This window comes from Coturnix japonica, chromosome 18 (genome assembly GCF_054131305.1).
Source record: "Coturnix japonica strain WE chromosome 18, WE-NBRP24, whole genome shotgun sequence".
Taxonomy (NCBI): domain Eukaryota; kingdom Metazoa; phylum Chordata; class Aves; order Galliformes; family Phasianidae; genus Coturnix; species Coturnix japonica.
Window position 1 is genome coordinate 6,055,180 of NC_140680.1, and position 15,191 is coordinate 6,070,370.

Here is a 15,191-nt window from a genome sequence, read left to right on the forward strand (position 1 = left end):
CATCTAAAAATTAATGTTTTGTTTCTAAATTTTTCACAGTAAAGCTGTTTAAGCCAGTATCTTTGCCATACAGTCATGTGTTATATATACTGTGACTCATGGGTACCCTTTATTCCCTAATGTAAAGTCATCAGCAGTTTATGTATCTAACTGGTAACTGGGCACTTCCACCCACTGTCACCCTCCAAGGTGTGTTAAGCAGCCCTTTGAAAGAAGACAGTCTCTACTGTGCTGTCAGAGCTGCAGGGAAATGCGTGTGTGTTGACTAATGTATTCCCTGCCTGGGTGGAATCCTGATAAGTTTATTATATTTTCAGCCAAAGTGCCACAGTTCCACTGAATGATTCAGCAATACCCTAAACTATGGAAATGAGCCCTATGAGACCTAAATTGACTTAATAGGTTAGAGAAACCCTTATCTCTTTGTCTTGATGTAAATCGGACAGCAGCAGACCAAAGGAAGAGAGCAAAAGTACAATGACGTAATTGAATCCCTTTGTCTCAGTCAAATCAGAAGGAGATGGAGCCTCCTCTTCCAACAGCAGTAGATCCTAGCTCTAATGGAAAGGAAATAATGTGTCTAATTATCTTCTAATGCTGATTGTAGTGCATCTGCATGAAGTGGTAAGTTTCATCACTCAGCATGGCATTTATGCACGTTCAGGCACCATTTGTTACATACTCATTAGCGTCTGGACATGGGGAGAAAGAAAGGATAGAAATGGTGAAAGGTAGCAAGTCAATAAAACAGTGCTGAAATGCTCATTTCCAATATTTGAATCCCCTTTTCAGATTCTTTGTTCAGCAAGCTGATGATTTCATTCAGTTGTAGCAAATCCTACTGTGATCCCCAATAAGCAGCACAAATTCATACCAGACTTGTGCTTGTGAATTATGAGGCAAAAAGCATCAAGTACTACAGATTTCAAACAAGATAGAAAAGTAAATATACCTCTTTTCACTGTCACAAACTTGGCTGCTGTGAACTGAGCCAAGCAACAAGAAACCTTCACTGAATGCTGTCTTTGTAGGCAGGATGCTGTGACAGAAAACACTGGTAAGTTGCATAACAGTTATTTGCTGAACCGAAGAACTAAAGAAAATCCTGCTTTCTGTAGCTAGGTTTGAAAACAGCTCATTAAAATTGTTTCCAACGGAATTTATACCACATGGCATGTATAGAGAAAAAGCATATTTATTTTCTGATTCCTGACTTTCTGTTCAAGTAGTGTTTATTTAGGATCTATCCAGGATTGTTAGCATCTGCCCCGGTAGAAGTTAGAGTTGAGATGTATAGGCTGAAAGGCTGCATCACTCCAGCTTCAGCCATCAGTTAGATGATGTGATACTGTTGATAAAAGCTGATATGAATTATCAGTGAATGCAATGAAGTGGCTGAAAGTCACGCCCTTAGCTAAGCACCTGGTTGAACTGATTGACAGAGTGAATGGTTTGCAGCGACAGCCATAGTAAGGCTCCTGTTTCTGAGCATCTGTAAATTTGGCACCAGACATCAAGAAATGGTATTGCAGCCTATAATTGATGGATATATATGTGGTTGGTTATGATTAAAATTGATGGCTTTTTTTTTTTTTTTTTCAATCGAAGAACACATTTTCCCTAGCAAATGACAGCATTGTATAACTGAATTCCACACACATCATAGCCAAAGTATTGGAGAAATCTCACTGGGGTTCCCAGATGGGGTCTGCAGCTGTAAGGTGTGAGGCTTCAAAGGTCTGTGGTTTCTGTTCAAATACTCAAATCTTTTCCCTTCCATCTGAACACTCGGTGCAGATCTGCCATTGCTGTGTGAATCCTCTTCTCACCTACTGCACCAGATGAAGGTCCTGGTAGAATTTTGCACTGCTTGTTTTCTCCAAGCCATTAGAAAACAAGCATGACTGGTACAAAGCTAAACTGTGACACTATCACCTGCTTTGGGATGAGGAAGGAGGGTAGTCTGTTTCCCATTCCTTCTCCCATTGGTAGCAGACTGAGTTTGGTGCAGAAAAAGTCTTACGTCACAAGAGTTTTGTCACCCTATGAATTACTGATGTTGTTAGGGGTACACTGAGACTAGCCCTTAGTGTGATTTCCTAGGCTTTAGATGGGAATTTAACTATACTACATGTTTCTGATGTTTGTAAGTATGCTCATCTTTACACCCCAGTTACCACAAGGTTCTTTCTGTAGCCAAATACTGTCTTGCTGCTTCAGAAGCCATTCCCCCAGTGCCTGCACCACACAGACAACTTTAATCCCACCTTCTTCATTAACGCATGTCCTGACAGCACTTTCCAATCACCTCAGAACATCTCCTCACTTTATCTACAGTTTCTCTTAAAATCAAAATATGGTCTTCTTACTATTCTTAACTTAGCCTTCCAAGTCAGTATTTAAACATATGAACCATCTTAGAGATTTGGCACAGGCTGCCCCTTGTTCTCGAGGGACACCTTGCACGGTCACAATGCTGCCTCTCCTGTTCTTAAGATATTTTATAAGCAGTTTTTATTCAGTGGGTCACTTTGCTGTTGTTATTGTTAAAAGCTTTTCATAAAATTCTTTGCTTCAATGCCCGTAACGTGATAGGCCTACAGGAGAGCTGCAGCGTGTTGAAATTTCAATTGTACAACTGATGTTTTTTGTTCATTGCTGGAATTTTCCTGTCTGTGTCCCTGCGTAATACGTAATTCCTCTGAGGTCCTATCATGTTTGGGTTGCATTTCTGTATCAAGTATCTTCTTCCAAAACATTACAGTTATGTAAATATTCAAGCTAAAATATTTTCATCCAATTCCGTTTTACAAATATTCTTTTTAATACTCCCTTCTTTTTACAGAGACATCAGCAAGAACCAGATATCTGACATTGCACCGGATGCATTCAAAGGCTTGAAATCTCTCATTTCATTGTAAGTAGAAAATAGAACTGAAGTAGTATTTGTGGAGAGTATGTGTGTAAGAGAAATGATAACGTGCTGTCTGGGAGAACTTGTGTTTCTGTGCGTAAGTGCCAGCTTGCATGAAGCATCTAATCTTTTGTAAATGAAAAATTGAGCACAAAGGCTAAGAGGTCATGAAGGCAAGAAAAAGGAGTGGTTTACACATCCCTAAGGAGTGTATTTGTTTATATATTATAGTTTACACATCCCTAAGGAGTGTATTTGTTTATATATTATAGTTGGGCACCTCCAAAGTTACATATTGTTCACTTCTTCAAAGCCCATGCATTACTTTGTCTGCTGTACTTGGGAACCTGCAGACTAGTCCATACCCTCAACTCACAGCACACAAAAGCCATCACAGCTTAAATGTTTTTGATGGTATCAATCAGGGTAGATCAGGGGCTGATGCTTCCATGCCAAAGTTCTGTGTTGTAACTGAGATCTGAGCTTTTGTGGGATTTTTTTTCTGTGTTTTATTTTAGTTGTAGTTTTTTCTTACTAGCTAGGGAAGAACCTGAGCTCGTAACAAAAACTTCACATTTCTTGGCTGTAATTACTACACTATTAAGGTGGAAAGGGACTAAAATACTGATTAAATCAGAAACTAAGATGAAAGTAGAATCCTTGACAGGCACTTATTTCTCTTTATAGAGCACAGAAACTGCTTGTAAGACCAAACTGATTTCAAATACGATGATATTTCAACCTGCCTATTCACCTTACTGCTAAAGCTATGAAACTTTTGGTTAGTGAAAGAGAGTAATACAAGTTCAGAAGCTGCACATGGAGAATGAGCTAGAACAGAGAATTGGAAAAGAGACCTGAGTCAAGACAAGAGAATAAGTTCAACTTTGCCAATATTTACTTGCATTAAAAGCAGTTTAGAAACATTTAGCTCATCAATGTTCATGTTGTGTATCTTGGTTTTTAAGGCTGTACTTTATTCCCAAAAGCTGCTATAGTTGTATTCTCTTAATGTTTGGTAATTCTAACAACCTATAAAACTTGTTTTCTGGATCTAATATTGGAAGGCTATTCAGTACTAAATTTGTGTTGCAAGGAAATTCTGAGGCAGAATGCAGAAGGATGGGTGTTTCATTGTGCCCTGAATCCAGCTGGGAAAATGCCAGATATATATATTAAGTGTTGCTAGCCTTTGTTGAATAGTTAGAGCACTGTTACTCAACCTACTGTGGAAATGGCCAAATCCCTCAGTGCTGTCTGGAAATGATTCACTAAGAGAATGATATTTACTGAACACTACAGTTTTGGCATCACGTGATACTTCTGATGCTGCAATGCTATGGCTTTCTGGTCTTGACAAAGCTGGCTCCCAGTAAACCAGGCAGGCAGGATGCTAACAGTGGGGCTGACTTCCCACTGATTTCCCACAGAAATGTTTCAGATTTAGCTACAAATAATTCAGATACCCCCCAGGAGTGGGAGAAGTGAGAGGAGTGGATAGAACACACTGGATTGGAGCAAGAGGAAGAACTGGGCAGGCAGTTCTAGTAGTATGACTTGCACAAAGAAGCAGGTGAAGTGATTCTGTATTCTCTGACCGGTTACCCAAAACTGTGTTTTCAGTAAATCAAGCCAAACTGGCTTAAGTATTTTTATATCCATACTTAAGGGTGGGATAGTGCTCAAAGGTAATGCTAGGAGATTACATGCTGACTTCATGCTTGCCACTGGTTTTGCTCTCTTTTGAAAGGCTTTACTCTTGCTGTTCATTGCAGGTAGGTCTTACAGGTGCTTTCCCTGTGGGAGACAGGCAAGAGGTAGCTTAATTCCCTTCTCTTTCACACAGATTTCTGCCAGGTTCTTCTCTCCTGGTCACTTCTCTCATTGTTTTCTGAACTGTAGATATCTTTCTGGAGCCAAGTAGTCTGCTGCTCTGCTGATGTGTAGTGTCTGGCTTCTCTGTCTTAGCCTTTCTCCGAACTAGAGGATGTAGTTTTGTTTTCATCTGGTCTCTACTACAGCCACTGATTCAGTTCTGTCAGACACAATAAGACAAGTGCAAGAGCAGATGTCTCCTTTGAAGTGCCAGCCCTCCCAGTGAAAAAGCCAAAGGGGAAAGAACAGGGGTGTAGAAATGAAGTAAGACAGTTTGCTAACTAGCATTTTCTCTTTTAAGTGACTGGTTTTATGCTTGAGGCCCCACTAACCTTAGTCAGCTGCATGCCCTAAAGGAACGCTGCTCTGCATACAATGCTTTTGCTCAGCTGAACGAAACTTATTTTTTGTGTATATGAGCCAGCTGTGATTGGTGGCATACATTTTAATGAGACACCATTGAGGTTTAATCCATGCACAAAGCAGCTGGATTTTTCAGTTTGCTGAGTTAAAGCAGCACTAAAGTAGTAAAGTGAGAAGCATGAAAGTGCAAACGAAAGAAACCAGCTTTGTTTCCATTAAAAATGAAGTAGTGCTGTACTTCCTAAAATCCATGTTTTTTTTTCTCTCTGCATTTCTCCCATTTTTAGCTCCTCCCTTTACTCCCAGTTTGCCTGCAATTGCAGTCGTACTCCCTACAGGTCCAAGAGAGTGAAAGTGCTTATTTGGAAAACAGCCAACATTGTTAGGCTGGCTGGCTAGTGGAGGTCTATGTATAGTGAGTCACTGCTCTACTTCCTTCTGAAGTTAACTTAGGTTAATGTTTCCAGGCAGAATTGTTTCTAAGAGTATCTGCCTGCCTAGGTAGTGATGGAAGAAAAAGACGTGCATTATAGTTTTAAAACACACGAGTGTTTGTTACATTATTAGAAGTGATTTTCTCTAAAAATACATACAAGTTCAATCTTTTTGAACTACTTAGTGACCCACATTCTAGCAGATTGTAAGTTTTTCTTTTAAATCCTGTTATTTTCTTTATCAGGAAACCCATCAGTGGGAGTCAAACAGGTCGCAAAAAAGTTAACATTCTGAAAAAGCCAGTTCTACCCTGGATTTTCTCTGCACTCAGCTCAAGAAAGGGAAGCTTGCTCTCGTAAGGATTCAGGGCCTCTCCATTCCATGCACAAAGGACAAAAAATTCTATTCTCCACATCCATTTTTTCTGTAGGGTTTTCTTCCCTTATATGTTCAACAGCTCTGTGGCATAAGGTTTTTCTGATCTGTTTTTTCTTATCAGAAACAGTTGGGAATGTAGATTCTTTAGTTTGTTCTCTAAAAACACTTTCATTTCTTCCCAGTGTGTTGTTACTTTCCTTCTCCCTTCTGTGTCACATGCAGGCTGGGCTCTGTGAGTAACTGCTCACCCGTTGGTTCATTCTGCACATTTAATTCTATTACAGTTACCGAAGTTCTCTTTCAATATTCAGTGTGCAGTTTCGGTCCCTTGCATATTTTTGGTAGGGACTGAACTTTAATCTTCTTTCTGGATGAAGCCAAAAACAGAAGATCAGAACTCCAATGAAGTCTAGTTTTGGGAAAAAAAGGCCTGTGGAGCGCAGGGTATAATGGCAGTTGTTGAGGGTGGAGGGTGTTGCAGGTTAAGATATGGAAAAAAGTGTCTGTGGTTTTAAAGACGCTACTCTGGGATTTCGGAAGAAAAAGTTACTTTACATGGCTTCTATAGTAGCTGTTAGGCAAAGATCCTGTTTGTCTGTAGCAGAAACTGTTTTTGTGTATCAAAGAGAAGATACAAGTACATATTGAAGGGGGGTGAGCTGTAACAATGCTGTGGTGTTTGGGACCTTGTCAAGTATCCGAGATGAGAAACAAAGAAGCAGTTAGAAAGAGGGGAGGCACAGGTGTGAGTGAGCAGTGGTAATGTAGCCACAGCTTTTCTGTTCTGAGACACTTGGTCTTGCTACCTAATGTTTCTTTCCATAGAAACATGGGAGCAAATAGTGCACTTGCACTGAGAAGCACAGCCGAATTGGTCAATTGCAAAAGAGTACAATATCTTGATGATAAGCAGAAGTTTGAGAAATGCTCTATTTGTAATGTCTTGTATTTACAAGTTAAATAGGCTGAATTCCCTTCTGTTGGAGTTGAAGTGGTTAATAACTCAGTGCAGAACATGGAGCTGGGTTATGAATAGTTTCATGTTTCAAGATTGCTGCATACACTTTCTGAAGTAAATTAATTTTTCATTTAATCAACTCAAAATCAGTTTGTAATATTGGCAAGAGAATTGTTTCAGCATTTGTTTATTGTTAATAGCAGGAGAGATGAATGTTATTCTCAGGTCAGTAAACTTCCCACAAGTCTGAGTTCCTCTGCTTTCATTCATGAACTGAATTAAGCCTGTAAGCAGTTGAAAAGCTTAGATCAGCTTGGGCACAAAGATGAGGGACCACTTAGGTTGTGGCACAGCAGCCCCATTCTGCCCATCACCTCCCGGCTGATGTATGCCATGTCATTCCCAGTGATTTGAAAGCTGCAATAAACCACTGTCTATTGCAATAACTGCCAAACTTACTTTAAGGTAACAAATCGCCTTGGATAGCTTTACTGTGATTTATTTAGCCTAACTTGTTATGAAGACGTATGAAATAGTGCAGGGAAAAAAAATCATGTCTAAGTTTCTATCAGATATTAGGAATTTATTGCTGGTTTTACCTCTATCAATTCCTTCTCTTTTGAAAACTTGAATTCTTACTGAGCCTGTGCCATTGTGTGCAGCTTGGGAAATATAATTCTTCCTAGCAAGAATTGTTTTCACAGTCTGAAGGAAAGTTAAAAGCATTTTGAGGACTGAAAAAGACATTGCATAAAGTGAAAATCTGACACTTCGGTAAGAATGTCTGAGCCAAGCCAAAATAAAGGAACAGTTAGTTGGAAACCAGATGGCCTAGAATGAGGGATTCTGTCTTAGGCTTTCATACCCCAAAACAGCTCCAAGTAAAATCCCAGGGAAAAATCTCAGGATTCTGGGATCTGACTTACCAAGTAGCTATGTTGCAGCTGCATTTGCAAGTAAGATATGCCAGAGAACTGTAAAATAAGGACACCACAGCAGTTTCTGTTTTGGGCACTTTGAAGAAGGTATGGTAAACATCAGTGCATGTGAAAGGCAACGTGTTTGTAGAGACTGCAGGTGCCTTAATTTTGAAGTTGTGCAGGTGATCAGAATGTCTCGAGACTGTGAACAATCATAGAGGCTTTCACATTTCCAGACCGTGCTGCTGAAGGGCTCTGCCATGCCCAGATACTTTCTCTCTAAGATGATCCACTTGTTGCTAGGCATGAGATAGTGCATCCCAGTGCATCATCCTTTGTCTCATGCTTCCCAGAATTTTACATGAAGCTATGCTGTGACTGCTTAATCTTTCATTACATAGAGCATCAGTTGGATTAATCTGCAAATCTTGAAGCTTAGTTGCAACCAGTAATTGTTTATTTGTAAATCAATAGTATCTTGGAATGGATGCACTTTATATTGGCTTATAAAAGTGCAATACCAGAATCAGGCTAAACAAGTCAGCTTATTATGACTTTATATGTTTATGTCATTTCCTACGGCAGATTTGTAATAACTCTATAAAGGGGAACAGGTGAGGTTTTATAAAATGCAGTAGGTGTTGCACTTGGTTTCTGAGGAAACACTCATCTGCCATCACAATTTCCTACCAAATCTTAATCTCCTTTCTTCTTCCCTGGTATAAAAAATGAACTCTTTGTCCACCTGCAGCTGAAATTGTTGTGGAGGAGCAATCAGAGATGATGAACTCCCACAAACTCAATCCAAGGAGGCAGCTGAAGGAGAAAAAGTATTTGTGTGATGCTGGGGGAAAGCTGGGCATGTCTGAGCACTACAGATTGCACTTGGGAACTCGTGCATCATAACTAACTTTACACACAGAACTGCACATTTTAATTTAATGAGGGGTAAAATAAAGGTTTACAAGTTATTCCTTTTTCCAGTTCTTTTAATTGAAGGCAACTAGTTGAGTCGAGGGGCTGGGGAAAAGGTCCTATTTTTAGAGCCCTTTTTGTGAAAAGCTGAATATACCTGGATTTTCAGCAAATACTATTCAGCTAAATAGGGTGCTTCTTCTAGGCATCTGCTCCAGTGCCTGCAGTGCAGCCAGGGGCTGTGCTTTACATGGAGTGTCCTTGCCATTGTTAGGAAAGGTGATGGTGGCCCCAAAACTGCTGCAGGTTGTGACCCAATCCGCCAGTTGCTTCTGAAGAATAGCAGCTTGTGGTTCATGGACATGCTGGAAGCATTTAGCTGTGAACTGACAAACTGATGGCTCTTCATGCTGCTGAGAATCCATCCTTTCCTGGCTCAGCTGCACCTATGCCATAGCAGGAACCTGCTGGTGGTAGAAGAGCCACATGCAAAAAACTGGGAAATGTTTGCTTGAATTAAAAATACCATGAGCAACCCCTCACTCTGGGCATTCTTGGATGAGCTTTACTTGTGTGTGGAAAATAATAACAGTAATAATCCTTATGCACTGACAAGCCTGGCATGCTGAAGCATTTTTGTGACTGTTTTCTCCCTTCATGCTGGTTTCCATCATTGTAATGGAGACTATCAGATATAGTGAGAAAAGGAAGAAAGGAACCATAATGAAGACTGGTCACTCCATTTATTTTGGTTGGGGAAAAAATAGTTTAATATTTTCATACTTAGCATTGTGAATAGACAATCAGAGTATAGCAAGCTTATTATACCAAAGTGTGCATCTTCTCCACCTGACAGTAAATGGCATTTATCAGGCCTATGTCTCATTTGGTCTCCCACCAAAGTTGAGGAGCAAACGAACAATCAAAAGCACAGAACAAGCATTTTAGTAATTGTTTTAACATTATAATAAAAGTCATTGTGATTCACTGAGTTGTCTGCTGGCAGCAGTTAGTAAGCTGCTCCTGATACATATTAATGTTATTATTTAATGAAACGTACTTTAGGTCTAAATTTCAGATGCCAGGGGATAGAAGGAGGATTATGTTTCTATACCAGGCTCGCACAATAGATGGTAAACCTATGTGTCCTGCAAAATATAACCAAAATACAAGAGGGATGCAAGTGAAAATGCATTTTCAGAACTCATAATACCATAGGCAAAGGTCTAAAATTGCTAGTCTATGAAAACTTGGTAAAATAATTGGAGATTATTAAGTGCCTTCCTGTGAGGTGAGCCCCAAAACAGGGCAGAGAGGGGAGTGGGGGCTCTAATGGGATGCCCACAGGGTGGCTATTCTTTTCAGTAGGCAGGTACTGTTCAGAGTGCTGCAGTTGATACATCCAGAACAAAAGCATCTTGAATCAAGAACCTGACAGTAATTCATACCTGTATGTCTTCCTGTCATGGAAAAAAACAACGAGAGCTCTGAGGAGAGTGAAAGTTTCTGTGCCTTCTATTGGAGTGAATGGAAATAGGTAACTCAAGAACTGAAATGCAAGGTCTTATTGTGCATCTCCATTCCCCTCCGCATCTCTTCTCTCTGTAGGACTGTTTGACTTCAGCTCTGGCACGGCAGGCAGACAGTGGCATTAGCTAATTTGGCTCTGTGTATTGCTGAACATGAATGTGGATTTGAGACAAGTGCCTGAGCTCTCATACTGACTTTTGTTTAGCTGTTAATTTGTTTGAATGCTAATCTGCCACAAGCACATAAGCCCAATTAGGTTTGAAAATTCTTATTTTCTTTTCCTGCCTTCTAAAATTGAAACTTCGTTTTGTTTTAGAGACAATTTTAATGAGTTTTACTTTGTTCAAAGTAATAAAGATATAAAAAGGTTTCAAATTCAGCATTATGACTACCCAACTTTTAAAGAAGTAAATGAAAAACTACTCTATCAAGAGTCGTTGTTTGGTATTTATATTTAGTAGTACCACAGCTAACAGCTATACTAACTGCAAATACTCCTGGGCTTTATTTTACATGAGATTTTACTGCTTCTACAGCCAAAATTACCCTTAGTCTGGAGTGGTTGTGGTTTTTTTTTTGGTTTTTTTTTTTTTGGTTTTTTTTTTTCCTTTTGTTCTCATGTATTTGTAAGGCTTGGCTTCTGAACTTTTTCCTATATTCTATAGTATTGTGCGTTGCTGACTAGTGTTGGTTATTTCGCTGCTTCACAAAGATAAGATGATAATCTCATCTCAGAAACCTTATCATGTAAACCTTGTATATAGATGAGGCACTTGCTAAAAAAATAAAAAAATAAAAAAATCTGCTCATTAGATTCTGTAGACATTAACTTCAGATTTTGACTTTAACAAAATGATTAGCAAATGAAATCTGTGAAAAAAAAAATAGAAAAAAAATAGTGAGCATTCATTGCTCAAAAAACTAAAAATCACTGCATCGGCACATTAACAGCCTTAACTCTTGATTCTGCAGTAGATGAACAGGAATTAATGGACTAGATGGTCTTAGAGGTCCTCTCAAACCTGAATGATTCCATAATTTGTTTAGAGAAGATGCAGTGCTGTGATCATTAATTCCTTGAATTGAAGTTCAGTTCCTTCTAAACTACAAAAGTCATGAAAAATGAAGTTTCAAGTTTAGAGTGTCATATCTAAGTTGTATTATTTATATTCATTTTATTTAGGCTCAGAAATGAGCTGATCTAGGAACTCTCCCACAGAGTTGATATTCTTCCAGTGACTGATGAAGAGTAAATTGAAGTGGCCATACTCTTGTGAGGCAGGAGACTATTGTAAATGGCCTGTCATGCTAAGTGTTTGTTTTTCATTGTGTTCAACACACCATAATATTTTAAATGTTGAAAGACAGAGTAATCCAGGATTTGAGCCAGCATCCGAGCCTCACATGGCCGTTTGATTCATTGCTTGCATGTTGTTGCACATTAAAAAGTTTGGGAATGAACCGTTTCAGTGACATGAGCAGCACAGTTTTGGCATGAACTGGTTTATAACCATTTACTGTGTCCAATGGAGAGCCCACAAATAACATAAATCTTGTTTTCATCAATTTGATGGCTACTAAAATGGTCAAGTGAGGGGTAACATTCAGAGGGAGCCTGGACCTCTTCCCGTGGCTCATATGAACTCATAACTCACATTCTTGTCTGGGCAAATTTTATCAACTTACAGAAATTGCTTGAGAAAGTGCTTTAAAGAAGTTTGAAGTCCTGTTTTATGATTTTGTTTTGATCCCCATGTAGTGCATTGAATTGCAGTGGTGGTTTTGTCTGTTGTTTTTATTTTGGTTCGAATTCTGATTATATGTCTTTAGTTTTTCAATAAAAAAGGAAATATTTGTAATATTGAAATGAATCATAAATATGAGACAGCATATATTTATGGTTGAAAATAATGAAAGCTTATACAGTGCCTTTTACTTGTGCTATTTAATCCTCATTGTTGGTTTTTTTTTGTTGTTGTTGTTGTTTTTTTTATACCTAAACTATACCTAAATTACTTCAGTGTTTCCAAAATATCTGACTATTCCCAGTCCAAGCTTTTTCTTTATTCATTATTTTTGTATACATTAGCTAGTTGAATTGTAATAGCAGCTGGTGAAGCCATAACATTTTATCCAGTGATGTCTGTGTCACATTTCTTGCCAATTATTATATCTGAAGAGGGTCAGTTATGTGAAATTTTATCTGCAACCCGCTTCTGCTACTTGGCTTTTAAATTCACTGTCACTGAACAGAATTCTAGGTTTTTGATCCCTGCAATGTGCTTTTCAATGGTTAAAATACTACTAAAAAGGATGACAGAATGAAAAATATTTTAGATACACTTTTTGGACAATGTCCAGTTTCTACATTAGAAATGCTTTCCAACACCAGACGAAGCCTGAATCATAACGACTCATTTGATACCATGTGCTCTCTGAAAAGAAAATGAGATCAGTAGTTAAATGAAATGCCCACAGATCCTGGGCATGGTACACAAGATCAATAAAGATGATAATGCAGAGATGTGGGAGGACACTAAACTGGTGTGTTATTTAAGATTTATTTTGCCTTCCCGTATCTTTCAGAGTGCTCTATGGAAACAAGATCACAGAGATTCCCCAGGGCCTTTTTGATGATCTTGTGTCTCTGCAGCTGCTGTAAGTACAATCTTTTCCTCTTCTTTATTTTACAGACTAACTACATTTACTGATTTTTCAGCTTCTGACATTAATATAATTACCTTCTCCACTGAAAAGTCACTAGGACGTGTTAGTCTGTTGTTTCTGTGTCAGGCAAAAGGGAGGCAAGGATTGAAAAATGAAAGGTAAGATGCCAACAGTTTTATAGCGCAGTGCAAGTCACAGATTATAACAGACACGCAGGATTTAAATGTGGGGAGGAAATGAAAGCCTCAGCAAAGTCCAAGAAAGGAAATTTGGTCGGTGGCTGATGTGAGGGCGGAGGTGCCATCTGATTGTTTTTATGCTTTTAGCATTTGTGGTTGAATGTCTGGATCCTTCAGGGCTACTGTGTTGCAGGTACCTGCACATGCAAGCAAAATTGTGCATGAAAGACCTTATTGTTACCAGCCATGCTCAATATTTTATTCTTATTGCACCAAGTGTGGCTTAGTTGTAAGAGAAATCATTTCAGACTCAATTGTATATTCAAGTATTTTATGCTGTGTGTGATTTAATACGTTGTCATAATCAGGGGTATAATGTGTACTCGTCAGTATTTATTAGTGTGGCATAAAGAATTTCCTAAGCCAAATGTGAAATTCCGAATTGCACGCACTCATCTCCATAATCGCACTGGAACCCATAACTCTTTCAGAGAGGGAAGTCAGCTACTATTGCAGCCAGACAGTAGAGGGAGCAGAAGTGAAGTGATTTTAACGTCCTAACATTGCTAATATCATCATGGATGATGCACTCAGATAACATGATATATAAAACTAAGTGATTTTGGCTTATACCACTTGTACCCTCACCACCCTCAAATATTAAATGACATAAAGTATAAAATAAAACCATAGCATTTATATATGCTAAGTTCTCACTGTGATCTTTGATACTGTTATATGCTATATAAAAATAAACATAGATTTAGTTTATAAATTCATGAGCAAAGCCAAAGAGCTAAAAAGTGAAATTATTTGAATATTTGTTAAGCAGAGGACTGTTCTGATGTGTTACTTAGCCATAAGATTTTATTTGCAGACATGAACCACCTTATTCTAGAGAAAGACAAGCAAAAGCGCATGTGGTTTGGTTATGACAAACCCTGGAGCTGCAGTGGTGGCAAACTGTCTGTCTTCTTTGCCCTTTGCACACACCTTTTCTGGCATTTCCTTTCTTCTTTCCTGACCCACATCTCACAAGTTTGCTGGCACTGCAGTGCCTTCATGATCAGCCTCTGCACTAGAAGGAAGACTGAATATCTGGGAGGGAGATATATTAACAGGCATGGGAACAGTAAGCGTGGAAGTGTTCAGATGTGAATTGGTGTGTGTTGCTATTTCTGGCGTGTTTGTTGCTGTTAAACTTTCATTGTGTTTGGTGCAGTGGGGATACTGAAGGCAGAAGGAAAGCTAAAATGTTCATTTATTGTTTTGAGCCTGCAAAAGAAACTATTAAAAAAAACTAAGTTTGATAAAACTTTTCTGGTTTCCCACAATCTGAAAGTGTGTAATTACAAGTAATTACAAGCGATACACAACTGCTCTTTCTAACCCTGGACACTGTATAGATGAAATTTCTTGCAGTAGAAAGATTACCCATCTCATAGCTCAGTTTTGAATAAAGCATTAGACACCTTTCATTTTTTATACTGCGGTCACTGTGTGCATGTAGTGCTGTGCTTAAGGGAGTTCTGTATCTGTGCTAAGATACAGTAATGTGCGTTAATGGAGGTTACACCTTTTTGTTAGAGGGGCAAAACCTATATGCTAGATGACAGGGGGCAATGCTTTAATCATTTAACTGTTAGTAGGTAAGCCTTGAGAAGTTGTATTCTTCATGGGATTCTTGGAGTACTATGGCTCTTGAGGCTCTAAGGGAGTTCTGAGAGTATTTGTGTGTGAAGGAGTGGTTGGCAAGAAGAACATCAAGTGCTCATGCACACTTTTCTGATCACGACCTTGAAGGAACTATTTTGGCATTGCTTGTAGTATTTTAATGGACACTTAAACAGCATTTGCTGGTTTTAGACATGCTGCTGAACAGTTGGAAAAGTGCTCCATGGTTATATCTAATTTAGTGTTCAGCGGTCTCAGATTGGATTTCTTCCTATTAGTTTGGGGACGTTACTGGTAAGAAGGCTGGTAGCCAGTATAATTTCCTCAGCATGAACTGGAACATTTTTTTTAAATACATTGATCTTGTGGTAAGGAAGTCCATG

At 38.8% G+C, this 15,191-nt stretch overlaps 1 protein-coding gene across 7 annotated transcripts in view; it reads left to right on the forward strand.

The window, feature by feature from the left end:
- Nucleotides 1–15,191, forward strand: part of SLIT3 (slit guidance ligand 3) — a 427,176-nt gene that overhangs the window by 288,642 nt on the left and 123,343 nt on the right. For all 7 annotated transcript variants that reach the window (XM_085518791.1, XM_085518790.1, XM_085518786.1 and 4 more), the window contains 2 exons: nt 2,846–2,917; nt 12,875–12,946. In XM_085518791.1, coding sequence (XP_085374917.1) covers nt 2,846–2,917; nt 12,875–12,946 — 144 coding nt within the window. The remainder of the gene's footprint in view (nt 1–2,845; nt 2,918–12,874; nt 12,947–15,191) is intronic.